Here is a 24,412-nt window from a genome sequence, read left to right as displayed (position 1 = left end):
ACGTAATCTCAACTAGAAATAGGATGATCTGGATCATTTCCCAGTTGACAATACTCCCTGACTGAACATTTGGAGGAAAAAAGGGAGTATATACACCATCCTGACCTAGTATGTACAGTTGTTTTACAACTCAAGCTGACAGCAGCATTAACTGAGCATACCGGAGAGGACGCACAACCGAAATAGCATTACCAATCGCGGCAAGTAACTAGGCAAGCAAATGTGGCGAGCTTTCATTGTTGCCACCCCGTGGGCTCGTCTCATGCGGGCGGTGGTGCTTGCCCATCTGCACATCCCGTGTAAACTGGGTCCTTGATTTAGCATACGGAGCTTCCCTTGCTGCAAAACGGGAGGAAAAAAAACTTAGTCCATTATATCGAACAAATTTGTATACTCTGCATTCAGATTTAAATGGTTTACTACAGCTTCTTACCTGCAGCTAATTTCTGACCACGGATAACGTTTTGCCTCCTTTTCCACCAGCATGCCGCAAATACAACTAGAAACAGAAAAGCTACAAGTACCCCGAAAGCCATGCCGATCTTTGCAGCGACTGATAAATGAGGGCCACACTCATGTAAACCAGGAATTCCACACAGCCCAGCATTGTCCGTAAAGCTGTCATTTCAACAGTTTGTAAGCCTCCCAAACATTCAAGTAATATTAAGACAAACAGGAACTCTAATGCACATCTAGATTGGGGTTTATGCTCCTATATATGTGGAGAATGGAGTAACTGGAATGCAAACTATCTGTAGTAATAAATGCTGTGGGTTCTTACTTGAATCTAACTCTGTGTAGAGGTCTTCCTCCCAGGCTGGCTGGAACTCTTCCTGAAAGATCATTGCCATTTAGGTTCCTGCATTAAGAGAAAGTATCTCTAGTTAAGGGGGAAGAAGCACAAAGTAAGTCCCAAACAGAAGAAAAAAATGTGCAATTGATGTCCTCACAGTGTCTGTAAAGACGTCAGTTGGCCAAGGCTCTCCGGAATAGAACCATTGAGTTCATTGAATGACAGATCTCTACAAATATGATTACGTAATAAGGATTAAATGAAAAACTGGGACTTCACAATACTGGTGTTGCAGAGACTTACAGTACTCGTAGCCCTGGGATGGTACCCAAAGACAATGGAATATTGCCCTTTATACTATTACTGCTGAAGTTTCTGTTTGATCAAACGAAAGTTTATCTTTGTCAGGCCAAAATCATAGTGTCAGTACTTTCTTAAGACAGTAAGAAAGGCAGGTAGATTCATTTAGACTTCGTTAAGTGATATCCTCAAATTTAGGATCATTGACAATATTGATTTGGTCCTGATTACATAATCGCGTCCATAGTCCATTTAATTCTGCCAATGGAAATTGGCCTGTTTGCAGCATTGGGAATTTTGAGTATGAATCCCGCATGATTCATGTAATGCAAAGCTTGAACAGACTTTGACTTTCAGCATATGTCACTCGAGAATTGTCCCAAAGATTCATTTTATAGTTAAATTTTGCTATGAGCAGTAGTTACATTTTTTTGTGCAAAATTCAAACACATCTATGAAGTAATTAGGAATTAACTAGTCGCCAACAGCTCAAAAATAGCAACATATATTTCAGAAGACTATACTTTTTGTTTGCCGGCAACAAGGGCTTGTATTACTCAAATAAAATGGTTGCAATTGTTCCAGCATAGCTGATTTCTGTTGATCAGGCATGGAACCCAGGCAATCAGATCTTTGAACAGCCCTTCTGTATCTGACTGAACAACTACAAAGTTGTTTCTAGATACTTAAGTCCATTTCCAGTGATCCTTCATGTTGCACACAAGGTTTTTGAGTCGCGGACTAATCACCGACTAGATGCCGACTAATCACCGAGAAGGTGCAGGATAGCAACTTGGGCAATTAGTGGCGACTAATCACCAACTAGGTCCGGCTAATCGCTGAACCGGAGGCATGGTGACTTGACTTGACTCACGACTCAAAAACCTTGGTTGCACGGGTTTATGAAAATGCATCCATCAACAGTAAATGTAGCTAATGGTGTTACAGGTTTTCAGTACTACAAGATATAGCAAAGCATAACGGTAACCATGACATTTCAATTCATATTAAGAACTAAAATAATCATGCACCCATGCATTCATATTGGGGTTGTGAAACAAACTTACATGCTTTGCAGGTGTTGTAGCTTAGATACATCACTAGGTATAACTCCTCTCAAGCCTTGGTTGTCAAGACCTCTGCATGTTCAAGGAGTAGTTCAAATACTTGCAGTAACAATAACTTAGCATTAATGGGCGATTAATGAAATTGTAATGAATATAAGAACGCAAAAGGTGCTGTTAAGGCCTAAAACAAGGTAACACAGCAAATAATTGGAGGGGAAAATGCTCTCATAAAATTATTTTAAAGTTTAAATCCACTTCGCTCTCAGAGCACTCCTAAAATACCACCACATAATCACACTTATGCTCTATCTGCAGTCTTCTAAATCTCCTCTACCTCACTCTCTTTCCCCACTGCCCTTTGGGTCTGTGGGATGCACATCTAATGCTCTTCTTCAACCTTTAGTACTCCCAATTTAGAAAACTCCAACCTGTGAAGTGTGACGAAGCTCTGATCTGTAACGGTCATTGTATATTAACAACACACAAAAGGAGCTTATCCCTACCAAGCATGTAGCACATCTTGTATTGGTCGGCTGAAGCACATTACTGTGAGGTGTTATGTGTAGAGTAGTAGAGGACATGACCTCGGTGCTTTGTGAAATGTTGCCAGCGAGCTTAAAGCCATAGACTAGAGCGTATAGTCGGCGGTGTATGGGTTACCAGGGCTCCTCCACTATGAGAATGATTTTCTTGCTGACGACATCCCTGCTGCTCCCAGAAGGGCTCATCTGAGGGTAAAGTGCACAGAAAAGACTAGTGTTGGTCTGTGGGGCTAGTCTAGATCCCGCCAGGCATAATGACCGGGAACCGGTGGCTATGGCTGCAGCGTTACACCCGTGCTCACCGATGCATATCATGGTTTGCCACCTCTGGCAATTCCGCTCACCAGCGCATGCCACGGTTTGCCACCTCTAGCACAATATGCTCTACAGTATTTGCATAAATGATCCCAAGATATGTTAGAATAATTCGAGCCGCGCATCAATTCGTCGAGGACAAGCAATCACACAAGTAGGAGCACAACACCGAGATTTGTTAACGAGGTTCAGCAACATGGCTACATCCCCGGGGCATGACTATGGGCGCTCCTTTCCATGTACGAAATCACATGATACAGTCCACGACAAGCCGGCCGAGGCCATCAGACAGGTCCCCGGCCACCCTTGTAATGGGCGCCAGACCGTCCCTCTCGTAATCTTTGTCTCACCTACCAGCTTATGTCTAGTCTATTTGGCTATCCCATGGTGCCTTTATATAATAGGCCCGGGTTACATGTGTTCGACTCAAATACCTAACCCTCGGCAAATTATAAGTCCAACTGTAGCACAACTCGTACACCTAATATTCGACACATATTTTCCACTATACCTTGGCGAATATGTCCCCGCCATCTTGAAGCCACCATGCGCGAACCTCCATGTACCTTGGATTTGAACCATTATTCATGAGCTCCGCCTTGGCCCATGTAGCATGTTGCTTATGTGTTGCACTGCCAGAACCGCTCAGGACTCCTGTTGCCGACAACGCTTGTCGACTCTAAGATCCTGATGACTCCCATTGTTGCACGTGACCCGACCTAATCACGTCGAGATTGATATAGAACACGCTGCCGCCATTGCACGTGCTACTGCCCTTCCAATCTACTGTTTCAAATTGCTTCTTTTCTCGATGTAGTCCAGCGCAACCCGACGACTTTCGTGGAAGAAATCCTCCAACCGACCAGTATCAGCTTCAATAACTGTTTCTTCCACACGCCGTCTTCGCACCAAACGCGATTCATACTCTAGATCAACTTGCGACCTTATCAAAACCTTGCTCTCATACAACTTGTTAGAATAATCTGAGGTGCGCGTCAATTTGTCGAGGAAAAGCAATCACAAAAGCACGAGCACAACACCGAGATTTGTTAACAAGGTTCATCAACATGGCTACATCTCTGGGGCATGACTATGGGTGCTCCTCTCCATGTACCAAATCACATGATACAGTCAACGACAAGCCCGCTGAGGCCATCAGATAGGTCTCCGACCACTTGTCATGGCCGGTCCGGCCATCCCTACCACTTGTGCCGAACCGTCCCTCGTGTGATCTCTGTTAAACGTAGCATTGTACGTGACATAGGGATAGATAGAGATAGATGTTTAAGTGTTTCGGCTGGATAGATAGCTTATCTCCTGTAAACCGAACTCCTCTTATTCGCTCTTATCCCTTCTCCTCCAAGGATGTAATCTTAACAACTTGTATGCGATGTCCTCAGGGATGTGCGCGCCTGCCTATAAACATGCACGGCGCCCCCTCATACGAGGGTAAGACGCTTTCCGCCTATCGCACATGGTATCAGAGCATCCCTCTTCCAATACATCTAGTTTTTCCAATCTCCATTAGTGCCTAGCATGCCTTCCTTCGGCTCCTCCCAGATCGGCCTCAACAACCAGGTCACGGAGAAGCTCACCCGTACGAACTACGTACTGTGGCGCGTCCAGATCACGCCGCAGCTAAGGGGAGCTGGCGTCTTCGGCTATGCTGACAGCAGCACGCTGGAGCCAACCCGCTTCCTTCCTGGCAAGGACAAGGACGGCAAGGACTCCACCGAGCCCAACCCTCTCCACCCAATCTGGGTCCGGGAGGATCAACAAGTGCTCGGGTACCTGCTCAATAATCTCTCCAAAGAGGTGTTGGTGCAGGTGACCGCGATCACCACGACGCATGCGCTTTGGACAACCCTGGTGTAAGTGCATTTAGTGCCCCTTAGTGATTTTGGTGTATTGAAGACTTATAAGTTAAGGGACTGATGCATTTGTGAGTGTACACAAGTCTATAAGTCTATGAGGAGTTTGATATTTACAGAGAAAGTCGGCCCCTAAAAATGAAGTTCTTCGACTGAAGACTTTGGATTTCTGAAGACTTTCTGAAGACTTTGAAAGTGAAGAAATTGGTGTGATCCTGAAGACTTGGTATTCATTCGAGGAACATGAAGCGTGAAGACTTTTGTTTTCGTAGTTTCATTTTCTCTTTCTTGAGTCATAGGAAACACCGTACTGTTAAAGGGGGTCGAGGAAATACTAAGGAAAAATTTCCAAGCGATGCTCAACTCAAAATCCTACACCTACCAATCCCTTCGAGTGAAGCCATTAGAAATCTCATACAGTTCAGTCAATTTCTTCAGTGAAAGAGACGAAGCTCTTCTAGTCTCTGAGGAATTTGTTCTGACTGAGGAGTTAGGAATTCGTCAGTGCGGATTGCCTACAAGTGAGGAACATGATAGCCCTGAGGAATTTGTTAGTCAAATTTCCGACCGTTGCTGTGCTACGCGCCAACTGTCCCAAAATACCCTTCCACCTAACGGTCATATCATTGAAGGGCATTTATGTCTTATCATGTCAGGCTGCTCCCTAGACTATAAATAGCCGCCCCCTACAACCACTAGCTGGTTGGCTGCTCCGAGAGAAATTGACACTTGTCATTTGAGAGCATCCCATCCTCCGAGGACTTTGAGCGAAAATCATCAGGTGAGGAAAACCCAAACCCAAACACCTACAAACCCAAAGTGATTGAGCATCACTGAAGAGATAGATCCTGCGTGGATCCGACGCTTGTTACCTTTGAAGACTATGCATATTCCAGATGGTTAGTCGTCATGGTCTAGAGCATCCAAGAGGAAATTGTGGATAGCCGAGTGACCGAGTCTGTGAAGGTTTGGAAGTCACCTGAAGACTTACCACGAGTGATTGGACGAGGTATGTGTGACCTTAGCTCAAGGGGAATACGGTGAGGACTGAGTGTTCTGGACTGCGTGTTCAGGATTGGATGTCCGGGATTGTGTGTCCTCAGGTTTAAATACCTAGCAGCCCTAACCAGACGTACAACTGTCACAACAGTTGGAACTGGTCTACCAAATCATTATCTTCACCGAGCTAACTGGTTCCATTTCCTCAACCCTTCCATTTCCTCATTTCTGTGTTGTGTGCTTGTTCATATCTGTTCGAAAACTTTGACTGAAGACTTTCTCAATTTCCTCAGTTTAATTTCTTCAGTCTGTTTGTCTTCATCCTGTTTTATCCTGAACTTACGCTTTCTATACTCTGCGCTTGTTTTCCTTTCATCATGAAGACCGTGCTCATGTTCTGTTTTGTTTACTTCTGAGTACTTATTCCGCTGCAAGTAATTCTTCGCTCAGGAATTTCCTCACCCCCCTCTAGTGAAGAATTCATAAAAATCGCCTATTCACCCCCCTCTAGTCGACTTAATGCACTTTCAATTGATATCAGAGCAAAGTACTCCCTTGTTCTGTGTGATTTTAGTTTAACCGCCTGGAGTTTTAGTTATGTCGACCGCAGATATGATCAAGGTTTCTACTGGGTATCCTACCTTTGATGGGACGGACTACCCCTACTGGAAGAATAAGATGCGCATGCATCTTGAGGCAATTGATAACGATCTCTGGTACGTTGTGGAGAATGGTGTTCCCTCTGTCACTCCCACCATCAACGCTGCTGATGTGAAGAGATTCAAGCAACTCGACTCTCAAGCAAAGAACATCATATGTGGCCATCTGAGCAAAGGGCAGTATGGCAGAGTGAGTGCTTTGGAAACAGCAAAGCTTATCTGGGACAGGCTGTCCAAGGTCAATGAAGGCGTCTTAACATAGCGTGACTCTCGAGTTGACGTTCTTCGCAATCTCTTCAACCGTTTCAAAGGACTCGACAATGAAAATGTTCAGCAAACCTCCGATCGTCTCACTGACATCTCAAATGAGTTTCAAGCACTTGGTGCCACTGACATCACCGACCATGAGGTGGTGAAGAAATTGCTGAGATCGCTTGATTCCTCATTTGATACTTTGGCATTGATGATACAAGAACATGAAGACTATAAGTCACTTGATCCCGCTGATATCCTCGAGAGGCTAAACACTCATGAGTTTCAGCTTGCTGAGAAGAGAGGTCTCCATGGACCAAGCTATGGTAGATCACGACCTCTGAAGGCCAAGACAGTGTCTGAATTAGAAGATGAAGATTCTGGTAGCAGTCTTGGTGACCCTGAAAAACTGAGCCAAGAGCTAGCAATGCTCGTGAGGAAATTCCAGAAGTTCTCAAGACGTGGTCGTTTTGGAAAATCCTTAAGAAGTGGTGACTTAAGATCAGATTCCTCATCCCATGATTACAAGAAGAGACTCTGTCACAAATGCAAGAAACCCGGTCACTACATTCAAGATTGTCCTCAGTGGAAAAAGAAATCAAAGAAGAAGAAATACAATGATTACAGTTCTGAGGATTCAAAGAAGAAGAAGAAATCTTCAAAGTTCTCTTCATCAAAACCTTCAAGGTCTTCATCTCACAAGAAGAGCAGCTCCAAGAAGGTTCGGGCATTCATTGGCAAGAAAATGGACTCTAAGGCTGAATCTGAGGAAAATGAGGAAGAGGAGGAATCTAAGGAGTCAGACTCTGGTGTGGCGAGCCTAGCCTTCGCTACCGCATTCGTCAGCAAGTCCATCTTCAACTCTAAGGAAAAGGACCTCTCCAGCACCACTGGCGACGGCGATGATGACTACGCTCCCACCTATTGCTTCATGGCAAAAGATGCAAAGGTACTTAAATATCCCTCCTCTGAATCAAGTGAGGATGAATCTGATGAAAACCTTAAACCCAACTATTCTAAACTTGCTAAGATTGCTGTAAAACTGCAAAAAGCTCTGGAAAGGGTTCAAAATATGCTAGATAAAAGCGATGATATGTTGGGCGAGGAAATGAATCGCACTAAAATTTTGACTGGAAATCTTCAGAGACTTCAGTCCAAGTTTGACAATCTTCAAGGTCATCATAACACTCTCCTATCTGATCATGAGAAGCTTTCTTATGAATTTTTTCAAAGAAAGTAAGATCTTGAGCAGTTAAGAGTGAGTAATGAAGATCTTCAGAAGGAGCGTGATTCATTACTTGCTCAACAAATCAGCGCTACTCAAGAAGAATTTATTCCTTCATGTTTGAAGTGCGTTGAACGTGAATCTGCTAATTCTCCACCTAAATGCTCAAATGCTTTCATTGCTGCAAATTCTTCAACTGTCTCTGCTATCACTAATTCCTCATCTGAGGACATTGCTACTATCAATGATGATGCAGGGCTGAAGGAATTGTATATGACAGGCATGTACAAAAGCCTTAAAGGGCATCAGGCTCTTTGTGATGTGCTTAAAAAGCAGATCCTCAACAGGAACCCTAGGAAAGAGTGTATTGCCTTTGAGAGGAAACTTAATGCTGATGGGACCTACTGGAAACCTGAGCAGTATCCCAAAACCTCATGGGTTGCTGCAAAGGGACCTTCAGTGGATCCATCTACTTTATCTGGCTTTACATGTGAATCTTCATATTCTTCTGATGAGTCAATTGCCAACTATAAACTGTTTAAAAATCAGAATTGTGAAGTATTTGCTAGATATGTTGGCATTAACTGCAGGAACGGTCCTTCTATGAAGAAAATCTGGGTTCTCAAAAGGTGCTTTGAAAATCTTCAGGTGGATGTTATCATGACACCACCTGTGAAGAATAGAAACCCCAGATCAAATTCTTCATATGGACCAAATTCTTCATATGGATCTAAGTCCTCATACGGACCAAATTCCTCACATGGATCAAATTCCTCAAAAGGATCAAAGTCTTCATATGAGCATCATCATGCTAACCCGTCTGTTTCACAGGGAAGATCTAAGAATTATGGATATGTGCATTATTCTTCAAATCATTATGTTCATAAATCCTCAAAGAATTTCTCTGCTTACTCTTATGCTTACCTTAATCCCTCTTATGTGAAACGAAGTGGATTGACATCTATGCCACCTTTCTCTTATAGAGCTCGCAGAATGATGAACTCTTTGCCACCCCTTCAGATGTGGGTGGTGAAGAAAAAGAACTAATCTCTTATGCAAGGTCAGGTCTCCAAACAAACTTAATCGTCTGAAGAATTTGCTGGAGATCTGAATATGCTTGAAAGGACGCAAGCTAATCATGAAGAAATGAATTTTCATTTCTCACGTCCTCATACTGCTTTATCTGTTTTATTGCTTGATGAAATTGATTTGATGAAATTGATATCATATTCTTCACTGATGAAGTATATGAGTTCGTAAGTTGCACTAATTCATCTGCAAGATGATCAACCCAAAGCCACTGAGTGGGTCCTCGATAATGGATGTACAAATCACATGACGTAACAGAAGCTTATTAATGGACTCTGCTTTATCTCCATCATATTTGAAGCATATCACCTACGCTGACAAAGGCAAAAGCAAGGTATTGGGTCTAGGTAAGGTTGCAATCTCAAAGGGTCGACACATGGACAAAGTCATGCTTGTTGAGTCCTTAGGGTTAACCTCATGTCTGTCTCAATGCTTTGTGACCTTGATAGATTGTTGTCTTTGGCAAGTATCATTGTCTTATGATCATGAAAGTTAACAATTCCAAAGTCTTCGAAGGCTTTAGGAGAGGAGATTTGTATATTGTTGATTTCTCTACAGGACCACAACCTGCTACATGTCTACTTGCAAAAGTTTCAGAAAACTGGCTATGGCATCGACGACTTGGTCATGTTGGGATGAGGAACTTGAACACGCTCGCGAAGAACAAGCATGTCATCGACATCGAGGGTGTCAAATTCCTCAAAGACCATTTGTGTGGAGCTTGTGAAGCGGAAAGATGACCAAGGCCAAGCATCCCTCAAAGACCATCATGACTACCACTCGTCCATTTGAATTGCTTCACGTGGATCTCTTTGGCCCTACTCACTATGCCACATTTACTAATGCTGCATCTATATATGCCACATTTACTAATGCTGCATCATCACTTATAAAACTGAAGTGCAGGAAATCTTCAAACGATTTTCCGCGAGGGTTTCAACCAACTTTGGTGTGAAGATCAAGCACATCAGAAGTGACAATGGAACTGAGTTCAAGAACACTGGTCTTGATGACTACCTTGATAAATTTGGTATCACTCATGAGTTATCTGCTCCATATACTTCTTAGCAGAATGGCCTCGTGGAGCGCAAGAACAGGACTCTTGTTCAGATGGCCCGCGCTATGCTTGATGAGTACAAGACGCCTACTCGCTTCTGACCTGAGGCAATTGATACTGCGTGCCACATCATCAACAGGGTATATTTTCACGAATTCTTCAAGAAAACTGCATATGAACTTCTCACTGGCAAGAAACCCAATGTGAATTATTTCAAAGTCTTCGGTGCTAAATGCTGGATTAGAGATCCTCATCACAATTCTAAATTCGCACCGAAAGCACATGAAAGTTTTATACTCGGTTATGGTAAGGACTCGCACATCTACAGTCTTCAACACATATCACCACAAGGTTGTTGAAACTGTAGATGTGCGGTTCAATGAAACTAATGGCTCGCAAAGAGAGCACCTACCTCCTGTGACATATGAAATAGCTCCTGGGGAATCTATTAAGTTCAAAGCTACTGAGGATGTCATTCCTACCGAAGAATCTGCTGAAGAAGTCGTTCCAGAACATGAAGAACGTCATGCTGATGCACCTGAGGAAAATGGTGCTGATGAAAATGCTGATCAAATTCCTCAACGACAACTAGCTCATCCTCGCGTTGCAAATGAAGTGCAAATTGAGAAAATCATCAGCAACATCAACATTCCAGGTCCTCTCACACGCTCAAGAGCTTCACATTTATCTAACTTTTGTGGGCACTTTGCCTTTGTCTCTATCACAGAGCCCACTAAGATAGATGAAGCATTTCTGGAGCCTGAGTGAATTCAAGCTATGCAAGAGGAATTACATCAATTTGAGCTCAACAACGTCTGAAAACTGGTCAAATGTCCAGATCCTTGTAAGCACAATATCATTGGCACAAAGTGGATCTACCGCAACAAGTAGGCCTGGGCATTCGGTAGAAACCGAATTTTCGGTTTCTGCCATTCGGTTATTTTGTAAATTTGGTTAGCAAAGATAAAAACCGAAAATAGCTTGTAAAATGAGCTAACCGATAGTTCGGTTAACCGAGCATTTCGGTTCAGTAATCGGTTTGTACCGTATTTGCTGAATGTGCCAAAGAATAGGCTGAGTGCCTCCCAGCGATTCTACCTGCGTTGTCTTATAGCCTAGCTATCCACCTCTTTGTGCGTGGCTGGCCGAGGTGGGACTAAACAATCAAACTGCAGCGCAAGCGTACTACATCAACCTCACGTGAAAAAGAAGCCCATAAATCCATAATAGCTTGTAAATTTGGGCCTGCATGCAGGCAGGCAGTTTGGCCCATGGAATCTTTTTATCGCGACCGCACGCGCGCTCTCGAGGCTGCCTAGCCCGGGAGCATCGCTGCAGATTCACGTGTCGCCCATCAATGTTCGATTTCCTGTTCGGTTAACCATGCTAATACCAAACCGAAGGAATTAAGTTCGGTTAACATAGCTAAAAACAGAATTTTTCTGTAGAAACAATGAAAACCGAACTTTCGGTTTTTTTGGTTTCGGCATCAGTTCGGTCTTCGGTTCGTCGGTTTTTATGCCCACCCCTAGCAACAAGTAAGATGAAAATGGCCTTGTGGTGAGGAATAAGGCACGACTTGTAGCTCAAGGCTACACACAGGTTGAAGGAATTGATTTCGATGAAATTTTTGCATCTGTTGCTAGACTTGAAGCTATTCGCATATTACTTGCTTATGCTAACCATTATGATATCATCTTATATCAAATGGATGTGAAAATTGCATTCCTCAATGGTAAGCTTGAGGAAGAAGTATATGTTGCTCAACCCTCAGGTTTTGAAAATCCAAAGCATCCCGACAAAGTCTTCGGACTCAATAAGGCCCTCTATGGCCTCAAGCAGGCCCCTCGGGCGTGTGATGAATTTGCCTATATAATGAGTGAAGAATATCAAATGTCTATGATGGGAGAATTGAAATTCTTCTTAGGTCTTCAGATTCGTCAACAACGAAACGGCATATTCATATCTCAGGAGAAATACCTCAAGGTTGTACCGAGGAAATTCGGCATGCAAGATTGCAAAGGAGTCAAAGTCCCTATGCCCACAAATGGTCATCTATGCATTGATGAAAACGGTATTGACTTCGACCAAAAGATATACCACTTCATGATTGTTTCTCTATTGTATTTGTGTGAATCTAGGCCAGATATTATGCTTAGTGTTTCCATGTGTGCCCGACTTCAATCTACACGGAAGGAATCACACCATAAGGCTGTGAAGCATATTCTTCGATATCTAGCTCACACACCAACACTTGGATTATGGTATCACAAGGGCTCGGCTTTTGATCTTTTTGGATATTCAGACTCTGACTATGCTGGTAATCGTGTGGACCGCAAGTCAACATCTGGCACATGCCATTTCCTCGAACGATCCTTAGTCTGTTGGTCCTCGAAGAAACATAACTGTGTATCACTGTCTACTACTGAAGAAACTGGGTGATGAATTTGATCGCTACTATGCTGACTGGCTTGAAGCCAAAGTCAGATTTGTAAAGATAACTGAAAAGTTCACTATCAATGTTACAGCCCCTACGCAACAAGAAATTCCTCAGGCTGAAGCATCTGCTCAGCCTACTGAAGAAAATGCCAGCACTGCTGATGATAATCAGACTGCTGAAGAAAATACTAATACCAGGGCTGATGACTGCATTCCAGCCATTGATGAACTGCCAGGGCAACCTCTAATGTTGCGCCTGAAGAAATTGCCACGACAGCTGAAGCTTGAACCGCTGTGCCTGAAGAAACTGCTTCTACCAGGGCAACCATATCTGTTGTGCCTGAAGACATGGACCCAATTTTCTCTGCTCCTGCACCTGCACCAAGTCCAATTCTTCTTTTTGCATTAGAAGCTAAGAAGACCAAGGCTGCGGAGCGTGCAGCTGTGAAGAAAAGGAAAGCATCAACTTCATCAAACTCTTCAACTCCGAAGAAGATGGAGAAATTGACCAGCTCGTTTGACAATCCAATTGATATTGTTCCAGTCTCAAGCATGCCATCAAAGGAACTCGTTCCTTTTGATGAAGAATACGTTATCCCAAGCGGATCCGATGAAGACATTCCTTCTGCTGCTTCCTCAGAACAGTTGGATAAAGAAATTGGAGTGGATGCAATCCCTTCAACCCCAGTTGTTTCATCATCCATGCCTCAGTTTACTGCTGAAGAGGTCGGCGTTGAAGAAAAATGAATGGAGAAAATGAGGATGTGGACATTGGGTGCACAACGCCCGTTCTGAATGATGACTTTTGGAAAAGTCAGCACCCCAATTCTCCGTTGTTCACTCCATGCAACAAATTCCTCAGTCGTCAGTGACTACTGAAGTTCAAATGGGTTCTGAAGAACCACACCCCACTCCATCCATCTCTAAAAAGATTCCAGCCACTAGTGCTGATGACATTGCCGCTGAAGAATTGAAGACCCAGGCTGCCACTGAAGAAGAAACTGAAATTTCTCAGCCTGCGGAACCTGAGATAGCAATTCCTGAGGTTATAATGCAATTGACTGACACTCCTCACCCAAGCCAAAGGATCCTTTCTCAAAGAACCAAAAATTCAAGTCTGATGACTTCTTTCACGAGCATGTTTTTTCACGGACTACAACCCCTATGACTCTGCTCGCCTTAGAAGGAAGCGCTTCTGGACTGCCAGCCAAGCAAATTTCTATTCTTCGCCGCTGTTCAACAAAAACAAAGTCTTCGACCATGAGCATATTCCTCACGTGGACATGGAATCACTGCCCTGCTTCATGCCAGTACTCAGTGTTCTTCATGACGCTGGGCTGCTCAACTTTTGCACTGACATTATTGATTGGAATGAAGAGCTAATTCTTCAGTTCTATGCGACGCTGCACATCACAGGAGAAGCTGAAGATGTGAACACTTGGGTATTGGACTGTAGACAGAGAACACATATTTCAAAGCACCGACCTCTGAATTACTTCATGCCCTGCCTGTCAGTCCTCCCCTTGAAGGCGCTCGTTGCATCTATCATGAACCTGAACTTACTGCTCACTACATGCAAGTGTTGATGAAGCAGCTGAAGCCCGGTCAAGTTCCAAGGACCAAATTCCTCGTGAAGGAATTGTTGTTTGTGCCTCGAACTGTCTATCGCATTCTGACAAAGACATTGAGTCCAATCAAAGGCCAGGATTCAAATGATGAAGAAGTTGTTGGCATCATGAACAATCTGCTATTCAATATCATACATGGCATTCCTATCAACTACCATGATTTCTTCATGAGAACTCTGGCTAATATTGCACTCTCTCCTATATGCTCCTTGAATTATGAGATTCCTCAGAACAAGGTCTTCACTCAACTATAAGGCTGATTTTGAGAATCCTGTCAGTTACTTGCCCTCCATTAAAGTTCTCAAGCGGACACTTATCCCATCTGATGAAAAGGGCAAGGCTACTGCAATTATTGATGAAGGCATTCGTCCATTGGATGGTTTGTTCCACAAAGCTGCAGCCTACTTCACCAATGATGACTCTGCCACTCATGACCCTGCCGCAAATGCTTGAAATCAAAATCCTCAAGGCACAGCTCCAAGGGTGACGACTGATCATGAGCTTCTCCTCAGTCTTCACCAGAAGGTTGATCGCAACCACAAATGGGTTAAGCGTCAATTTGGTTCTATTCTCTACAACATGACTGCTACACACAATGCAGTGAAGAAAAACCATTACTACCTCCATGAAGTCTTCGGTCGCACCTGGGCTGTTTTGTCACATATGTATGGTGAAGATGATCTGAAGCAAATGGGTTTCAAACAGGACCTTGAATGGTCTCAGCCGCCACCGGCGAAGAAATTCAAGAAGACTAAAGTTCCTTCCTTGGTATACAACTCATATTCTTCATCACGCGCGACAGATGAACATGAAGACTTGGACGACACTGCGGCAGGCCCTACTTCAACAACCGACCCCAACAATGCTAGCGCTCCTTCATCGACTCAGTGATGATATTCTTCAGGGGTGTTAGTCCTTATTTTTCGTTCCTTTTGCTCATTCGACGACAAAGGGGGGGATTTGAGTTAGTCTTCAAGCGGGTCTACTTATATGGGCGTTTTTTCTAAGTTACAACTCTCGTTCTTTTGAAGACTTTGCTGGATCGAGTTGTAAACTTAAACCCGATGGTGGTCTGATACTTTTATTGTGTTCTTCTGCATGCTTATTCCTCATATATGTTAATGCACGCATGCTGAATTACATCAGTCACCATATTTCATCATGCATTTCAAATTCTTCATATTATATGTTAAATGCGTGTATGGATTACAAGATATAGGGGGAGATCTCCATGATTCTACTCTTTAAGTGTGCATTGCTTCAAAAGCTAATTCCTCATTATGCACATCTTCAGGGGGAGTTCTTCTGTATCTTGCAATCAAATTCCTCAATATCAGTACTTACACTTCATATGTTTATCCCCGTTGAAAACTTAACCTACATTGTTATCAATCACCAAAAAGGGGAGATTGTAAGTGCATCTAGTGCCCCTTATTGATTTTTGTGTATTGAAGACTTATAGGTTAAGGGACTGATGCGTTTGTGAGTGTACACAGGTCTATAAGTTTATGAGGAGTTTGATATTTACAGAGAAAGTCGGCCCCTAAAAATGAAGTTCTTCGACTGAAGACTTTCTGAAGACTTTAAAAGTGAAGAAATTGGTGTGATCCTGAAGACTTGGTATTCATTCGAGGAACATGAAACGTGAAGACTTTTGTTTTCGTAGTTTCATTTTCTCTTTCTTGAGTCATAGGAAACACCGTACTGTTAAAGGAGGTCGAGGAAATACTAAGAAAAATTTCCAAGTGATGCTCAACTCAAAATCCTACACCTATCAATCCCTCTTTTGCCATCTCATCTATCAGGCCTTGATCACATGGGAGAAAATAATTGTGTTGATCAGATGCTGACTAACCCTCTTAACCATACCCATGAGCTTTGTGATGTTGCAGGAGAAAACAGCAGTGAAAACAGAGAAGAAAATGATGCACAAATCACTTCCCAAATGCCATATTTCATGTGTCATGGCGTGGAGGGCAAATCTGCCTTGGAACCCGCTGGATCCGCCTCGGGATTGCTGCAGGAGCAGCAGCGCAGGCAATCTGCGCCGGGATCGGTGCGGGCTAACGCGCCAAAGCCGACAGCTGCGCCGCACGCCCGCGCAACCGCCAGCGACTCCGCACGTGCCACACAACCGACCGCAGCTGGAGGTGGCCCCGCGCCCGCTCCACTCCGCTCGTCGCCTCACACCTGGCAGCCCCCAAGTGGCCAACGCGGCACGCGCTTCCCCGACGAGTCGCGCTGCTACAAGCGGCGCGCTGAGCCGCGGCTGATAGGCGCTGGATCCGGTGCTGGTCTGCTCGGGCCCGCGCAATCATGAGCCCATGATGAGCCGGTCGGACGGCCGGGATCTTCTGCAGCCTCTACAGCGCCTAGGTCACGAGATGCAGCCACAGAAGATCCAGGAGAAGCACGAGGCGAATCTGCCTCGGGTGTCACAGCATCCAGAACTCCTGTCCCTGCTTCGGGATCTTCTGCGCCAACTGATCCTGCTGCACCGTCACAACGAAGAACAAGACTACAACAAGGTGTGATCCAACCTGTTGATTATAAGCATATAACGAAATATGGCCACTTTGTTCCACAGGTGAACCAGGTGAGCCGAGCACTCTTGAGGAAGCACTTCATGATGAAAAATGGAAAAAGGCAATGAAGGAAGAATTTTTGGCACTAGAGAAAAATAACACGTGGCATCTTGTTCCTCCACAGCAAGGTAAAAATCTTATTGATTGCAAATGGGTCTTCAGAATAAAAAGGAAGCCTGATGGAACCATTAACCGGTATAAGGCAAGACTTGTTGCCAAGGGTTTCAAGCAACGGTATGGAATAGACTATGAGGATACCTTTATTCCCGTTGTTAAAGCTGCAACCATACGTCTTGTTTTGTCCATTGTTGTTTTCAGGGCTTGGAGTCTCAGACAACTGGATGTACAAAATGCGTTTCTGCATGGCGTTCTGGAAGAGGAGGTATACATGAAACAACCTCCTGGTTTTGAGAATGAAAATGCACCCTCATTTGTATGCAAACTTGACAAAGCACTTTATGGGTTAAAGCAAGCACCAAGGGCATGGTACTCACGTCTCTGCCATAAGATGCAAACACTTGGCTTTGTTCCTTCCAAGTCTGACACCTCATTGTTCATTTACAATAAATTGAACACAACCATATTTGTCCTCATTTATGTTGATGATATTATTGTTACAAGTTCATCTGATGAGGTAATAGCTGGATTGTTGAAGGATTTGAGTGCAGATTTTGCTCTTAAGGATCTTGGAGATCTTCATTATTTCCTAGGGATTGAAGTGAAGAAACATGATGATGGGCTTCATCTCTCCCAGGAAAAATATGCCACTACTTTGGTGAAAAAGGCTGGCTTGCAAGGTTGTAAACCCTCACCTACTCCTTTGTCAAGTTCTGAGAAACTGTCTCTCACAGAAGGTACACCTCTAAGTAAAGAAGACAGCACTAAATACAGGAGTTTGGTAGGTGCACTGCAGTACTTAACATTGACGAGACCTCATATTTCTTTTGCTGTCAACAAAGTATGCCAGTTCCTTCATGCACCCACTACTGTTCATTGGACTGCTGCCAAACGTATAGTTAGATATGTCAAAAATACTTTGAGCATTGGTCTTAATTTCAGCAAGTCACCATCTACTTTGGTCAGTGCCTTCTCAGACTCTGATTGGGCAGGCAGCCTAGATGATAGGCGCTCCACTGGTGGGTTTGCAGTATTTTTTGGTCCTAACTTGATATCATGGAGTGCAAGGAAACAGGCAACTGTGTCTAGATCCAGTACAGAGGCAGAATACAAAGCATTGGCAAATGCAACAGCAGAAATTATATGGGTTCAATCCATTCTTAAGGAACTTGGTGTGAGAAATACTCAAGCTCCATGTTTGTGGTGTGACAATCTTGTGCTACCTATCTATCTGCTAATCATGTGTTTCATGCAAGAACAAAACACATCGAGATAGATTTCCACTTTGTCAGAGAAAGGGTTGCTAATAAGCAACTTGACATTCGGTTTGTGCACTCTAGAGATCAAGTTGCAGATGGATTCACCAAAGCTTTGCCCACACGGAGTTTTGAAGACTTCAAGCATAATCTCAACTTGATGAAGTTGTGATTAAGGGAGGTTGTTAAACATAGGATTGTACGTGACATAGGGATAGATAGAGATAGATGCTTAAGTGCTTCGGCTGGATAGATAGCTTATCTTCTGTAAACCGAACTCCTCTTATTCTCTCTTATCCCTTCTCCTCCAAGGATGTAATCTTAACAACTTGTATGTGCTGTCATCAGGGATGTGCGCCCCTGCCTATAAACATGCACGGCGCCCTCTCATACGAGGGTAAGACGCTTTCTGCCTATCGCACAATCTCTATCTAGCCTACCAGCTTATGTCTAGTATATTTGGCTACCCCATGGTGCCTTTATATAATAGGCCCGGGTTACACGTGTTCGACTAAAACACCTAACCCTCTGCTAATTACAAGTCGAACTGGAGCACAACTCGTACAACTAATATTCAGCACATATTTTAACAAGATACACGCTCGATGTGAAGCAGAGAAGGAGCCATATGCCGACGAGATCATGCCAGCCATTATTGCCTTTCGACAACATCAACATCACGATCACAGACCGCATCACCATGGGAGAAGAAGAGAAGGTTAGGCACAGGAGCAGCAGCATGAGCCATCACGTCAATGGAGGTTGGCTTCGGACTTCTTCTTGGCTTCATCTGGACTGAGGGGAGAGGAAAGACTAAGGGAAGGGAAGACAGAGCATAGTGATGCCATTAAGTAGGGTTATTTTAGCAAACTCATTTTCCGAGAACGCTATGTGAGTGAAGTGAAGGGGAGCCTTGGCGCAGCGGTAAAGTTGTTGCCTTGTGACCATGAGGTTACGGGTTCGAGTTTTGGAAACAGCCTCTTGCAAAAATGCAGGGAAAGGCTGCATAGAAAAGACCCAAAGTGGTCGGATCCTTCTCCGGACCATGCATGAGAGGGAGCTACGTGCACCATGCTGCCATGCGAGTGAAGTGGGTTCAAATAATAATGAGAGCAATTTTCCCATGATCAAAACCCCCAAACCTCTCAATTGAAGCCCTGATATTTTGATGTGCATCAACATGTGTCATGTGATGCTTTTGCATTTCTCAAGAAAGTAAGACCTAAAATTTCACTAGCAAGCCCAATGGAATATCAGATGGACAATAAATTGTTAACTCCCAAAACACATGATGAAGCTCTTATATTTAGTATTCTACAAAAAATAGGTGCTACAACTTCCATTAAGCTTACCAGTTACCACAGCCTTCACAATATACATGGAATTTTGTAAGTGATGTCATTTGTGTTAGTTCATTGAAAACTAGGGCTGTTAGTTGATGACTAGTGCACCTAGGTACAATCTTTGTCTCTGCTCATTGGTCTTATAAGCCCTTTGTTGATGGTGAAGTTGGCAATTCACATTGCATCTTTAATCTTGCTCATGTAAAGCACACCAATGCACTATTTTTCAAGTACTTGTGTACTGTTTTCATGACCCAGGCCAGGCATGATAATGCATGGCTTGTACACGCTAGATCCGAACCCAGAAGTCTTTATTTCCTATTTATTTATGTTATATGTAATATGAAATTTATTTTCATCTTAAATAACACATTATGTCTATATATTTGCAAAATCTATTTGGCTGCAGCTGAGTCAGACTTTTGGTCAGACTGCACATGGACAAGTCTAGTTTCAAGTAACAGAAACCCAACCAACAGGGAGATTTTTCAACCTCAAATCAATAAGCAGATAGTCCCTGCATATCATCACTGTGTTATTTGCATAGATTAGGGATAATTGCACAGGTATTTTAACACATACAAAATTAACAAACTGAATACAACACATGAAGTTTAGCATCCTGATCATAAAAGACTACAAATGCTTGTGATATAAAGTGGTATGAGGTAGAGAACATACAGTCCATCAATGACCCACTGCCTTTTGGTATTGTCAAAGTGGCAATCAACTCCACTCCACGGATGCTGCTGAGGAATGCAGGGGTCACCATTCCAGCCAAATCGAAGAGGAAGACCAAGTGAACCCTTCAAAGTCCGCAGAGCAGTCACTACAGAGCACGGCAAAGGAGAGACTCAATATAGATACCTAGTTGCTAAACTCTGGCCTCTGGTGATACTCATTCGAATAGCTGTAAACTGAAGACAGAGAAAAGCTGTCCTACTTGTTTGCATTTAATAAAAGCATCTTTATTGAAAAGTAGATTTTGTCAACCATCAATTGATTATTACACCCTGAAATGGAAAATATCCTAGATGATTTCTGAACCATATTATGTATAGCAAGAATGTCAACCAAGGACTGCAAATGCCTGTTTCATACGGTTCACCAATAAAAAAGGTCTCCAAGCAACAAGCATATTTACTATATAACATAAACTTATTATTGCTTGAAATAAAAGGAAGATAATTTGGAGAGTGTCAAGCACCAACCTTCTTGAGTCAAGGTCTTCATTTCAGCTGGAATGATCTCAAAAACCTCAATCGCACTAACAATGGCATGTGTCCCTTCAACAGGCTGCAAGGTGATTTTTAGCGTTGTCCCACTGACAGCAACAGTTTTATTCAGAACAAGCGCAGTAAAACGCTCTCCTGTCATGCGGATTATATCAAGATCCTTGAAAGCAGTGTCACCATTGATAAGTACATCAAATACCCTTTGCTCTTCTGCAGTTATTCCATTATCAATCTCTGCAAAATGAAGCCATACAGAATAGTTCTTGTTTGGAGTAACATCCATTTCAAAGGATAACGTCGGCTGCCTATCAGTGCCCACAATAGCTGATTGGTACATACTTTGAGGATAAAAATTTGGTGCAAGCAATGTCTCTGCTATAACATTTTCAGTTGATATAGGTTGATCATCAGAACTAGATGATAAAGTTTTCAACCCTAACCAGAATCTGTCACCACCCCAGTGGATACCGTTTAGGTCTTCATCAAAAGCTGGCTTTCCAGAACCACATGTCAATCTTTTGGTAGTTCTAAGCACTGTTCCCTTTCCCCAAAGGGAACCAAACTTATAGGCATTATCATCTATTTGGAGAACTTCCATAGAAAGAATCGATGGATCGCCATGACCGGTGCTGTGGAAACAAATCGATAAGCTTGAGTCTTGAACAAAAACCAGGGCTTCCGCAAATGTCTTCTCATCATCGCTACTCCAGCCCGAAAGCAAAGAACTGAATAAAGTGCCCTCAACAGAAACATCAAATATTGGCTCACTATCAAGATTAGGATCAGCCACAAGGGCAAAGAAAAGCCTGACTTGGTAGTGCCCATTGGGAACATTGTTGATGTAGTAACAATTTTCAGGGCCATCAGACAGAGGGAAATATCGAAGAGTTTTCAGTGGGGGTACAATAAAGCTCGGGCGAGTGGCATTTGCAAACCTGCCACCAGTATAACCAAAATCTCGGTACCACAACGTGTTGGTAGGTGCCGTGTGGACATCGTCGAAACTCCCACAGCTTATACGGATGGTAAAAGGTTCTGAAAACAAGCAAGCATTTAGAACTGAATAGCAATGCTAGGAAGCATCAAGTAAGCAATTACTGTAAAATCAATGTACCATTTGGTTCATTGAATCATGAAAGTACAATATAGTAGAGAAATAAATTAAAGCTTGGACGTCTTCTTTCGTTTCCTCCTACTTAAATTTCCCATGCCTCCTTCCTAGCCTGAGCATATCTATCTTTAAATGACATACTACTATTTAGCAAACCAAATTGCACATATGAGCGGGAAGGGGCGGTAAATGGACTACTTTCGAGGGATAAGGAAGCTATCAATATGATTACATGAGCAAATGGATAGAATTCGTGGGTGGGTGGGGTGGGGGTGTCCAAAACTTGTGAAAATGTGTCTCCATCAAATTCTTCATTCCGTCAAACATCACAGTGCTAATAGCGCCCCAAATGCGAGGAAGGGGGAGCTCTCTCCGCAAATCTAGAAACGGAATGGTATTCCAAGAAATTGGCTAGCCTGAAACCAAACGGCCTCTAATTTTCGCTAGCCGTAGAAAAGGACGGCGGATAATCTATCAATTTGGGGAAGATCCACCTCACATTACATCAGCAAACTTGGAAAGCAGGATGGCAAAGTAGGCACAAAATTACTCAATCTGGATTCTGGATTCTTGATTTTGGTAAGACTGCAAATATCGGTCGCATAAATAAATGCAAAAACATACCTCACAATATGCTACATTTAGCAGGATTGAGCAGAAATAACAAATTTTGAGGGAAAGGAAAGAGGAAGCAAGAAAGCTCACCTTTGCTAAGGTCGGCCGCGAGAACACCAAGAAGAGCTGACGATGCGGAGACAGCGAGCAGCAGCGGCCACAGAAGAAATCTCTTGTGCATCGCGCCTCCCTCTCGCCCCTTCCCCCTCCCTCTCTAAGAAAGACGAGCCTTTTCTCCTTTGCTTTGGTACGCCAGTCCAGTCCGAGATAGTACTAGTATCTCTTTTGCTTTTTCTTCTCCCGCAAAAGGCCTGGCCTGGGAAATCAGAATGAGCTGTCTAAAGCTGAGACTGAAAATGGATCAGGACAATAGATTACTCTTTCACATAGTAGGATTTGGCTTTTGCATTGGCTTGCATGTAGTAAGAATTATATTACCCTTTCATTTAGCATCTGGCTTGTGTAGCAATGGCTAACCAACAATGACATGGTACTGTTGGAGATGCCCTAATAATGATGATTGCAGCGGTTGTTGTGTATCCCTTTTTCACCGTTTTAATGGAGGCATGGGAGCCGGTCACGCTCTTGGCCACGATCCACAACTCACGAAGTCATGAGACACACACACCACCCCCTGGATCTAACAATATTGGATGGACGCAGTAGCGCTGTAGTGCGGCACAACCATCCGAGCCGGATCTTGGGCGCTTGCACGCAGCTGAGACGTGTGCACGGGTACAGTTCATAGTCTCGTCCACTGGTACGGCGGTGATTAATGCGCGTGCCGTGGCGTAAACAAAGGGCGGATTCACGGGTACCCCAGTACTGTACTAGTAGAAGAAGAAGGCTCATGCTCAGCTCACCCAATTGTTGCGGCGAGTTAAGCGCTTGGGAGACAAATGTCGTGCATCCCATCAACCCAACAAAAATTAAGGAACCCATCGATGCAAGCACGTTAGAGCATCTCTAGCAGATCCCGTAAACCGGGCCATCCAATAAAATAATCATTGTTTACAAGATGGAGCCTGTAAACCCGGACTGAATAGATCCCACAAATTCGGCCATTCAAAAAAATTATATGGGATCTTGAATCCGCGAGCTCATTTTCTTCGTATCTACGAGATTGGGGGCAATTTTTGCATGGACCTGCAAAATAATAAATGGTTGGCGGGAGTGAACTTTCAGCTCCCGCCACGGTCTTTCCTGAGTGCGACCTCGTCAGAATGCCTCGAGGCCGGCGACCACCAGACCCAAGCTGCCGTCCCATGAGCTGCGGCTGCTGCTGGAGCTGCCCTGCGGGCTGTCGCCGCGCAAGCTCGGGGGGCGCATTGTCGTGGATCTAAGACTGGCAGTAGAATGGGGGTAGGTATGAGGAGGCAAGATCCTAGCTATGGCGAAGTTGTACACACGAGTTTACGAGTTCAGACCCTTCGCGTAGGAAGTAACAGACCTACGTCTCGGTGCCCGGAGGCGGTCGACTGGATTATGTATGTGTGTTTACAAGGGGGTGCGAACCCTTGTGCTAGTGGAGGGGGTGGCTTATATAGAGTGCGCCTGGACCCCAGCCGGCCCATGTTACAAAGGTTTTAAGGTACATCAAGAGGGGGCGTTACTGGTAACGCTAGCAATAAAGTGACATAAATGCCTATTAAGTCTGAAGTAAACGTCCGACCGTTGTCGTGCAGAGTGACTTTAGATCTTCTGTCCATCGAGTGATAGTTGTCGTGGTCGAGTGACTTCGAGTCTTCCGAGTGGAATGCTTCGAGGTCGAGTGGATTATGCTATCCCTCGAATGCTTCTGGTTTTAGGGTGATGTCCTAGGGGAGGGTGTTTAGGTGTAACGCCCCAGATATACTTTCCATATTTGTATCCAACTCTTGCCGTTTCCGGCGTTAAGTTATATTTATTTCTCGG

General features: G+C 43.8%; 1 protein-coding gene across 1 annotated transcript; it reads right to left on the bottom strand.

Annotated features, from left to right (window-relative positions):
• Positions 1-8: 8 nt before the first annotated feature.
• Positions 9-22,871, bottom strand: LOC125536950 (receptor-like protein 4). Its single transcript, XM_048700244.1, has 9 exons — positions 22,589-22,871; positions 20,749-21,807; positions 20,219-20,366; positions 2,161-2,232; positions 1,097-1,168; positions 951-1,022; positions 782-859; positions 434-618; positions 9-339 (listed from the first exon to the last, which is right to left on the bottom strand). Exons 1-9 carry the CDS (start codon positions 22,677-22,679, stop codon positions 209-211), a joined length of 1,908 nt encoding a protein of 635 aa, XP_048556201.1. The 5' UTR covers positions 22,680-22,871; the 3' UTR covers positions 9-208.
• Positions 22,872-24,412: the final 1,541 nt, after the last annotated feature.

This window comes from Triticum urartu, chromosome 2, assembly GCF_003073215.2.
Source record: "Triticum urartu cultivar G1812 chromosome 2, Tu2.1, whole genome shotgun sequence".
Taxonomy (NCBI): Eukaryota; Viridiplantae; Streptophyta; class Magnoliopsida; order Poales; family Poaceae; genus Triticum; species Triticum urartu.
This window is presented reverse-complemented; position numbering and strand designations above follow the sequence as displayed.

Bases quoted from the DNA above. Each gene is read 5' to 3' on its own strand.
- LOC125536950 (XM_048700244.1), bottom strand. From the start codon at position 22,679: ATGCACAAGAGATTTCTTCTGTGGCCGCTGCTGCTCGCTGTCTCCGCA. The intron at 21,808-22,588 runs GTGAGCTTTCTT...GCTTGTTTTCAG, and splicing joins CGCGGCCGACCTTAGCAAAG to AACCTTTTACCATCCGTATA. The intron at 860-950 runs GTGAGGACATCA...CTCTTAATGCAG, and splicing joins CTGACGTCTTTACAGACACT to GAACCTAAATGGCAATGATC.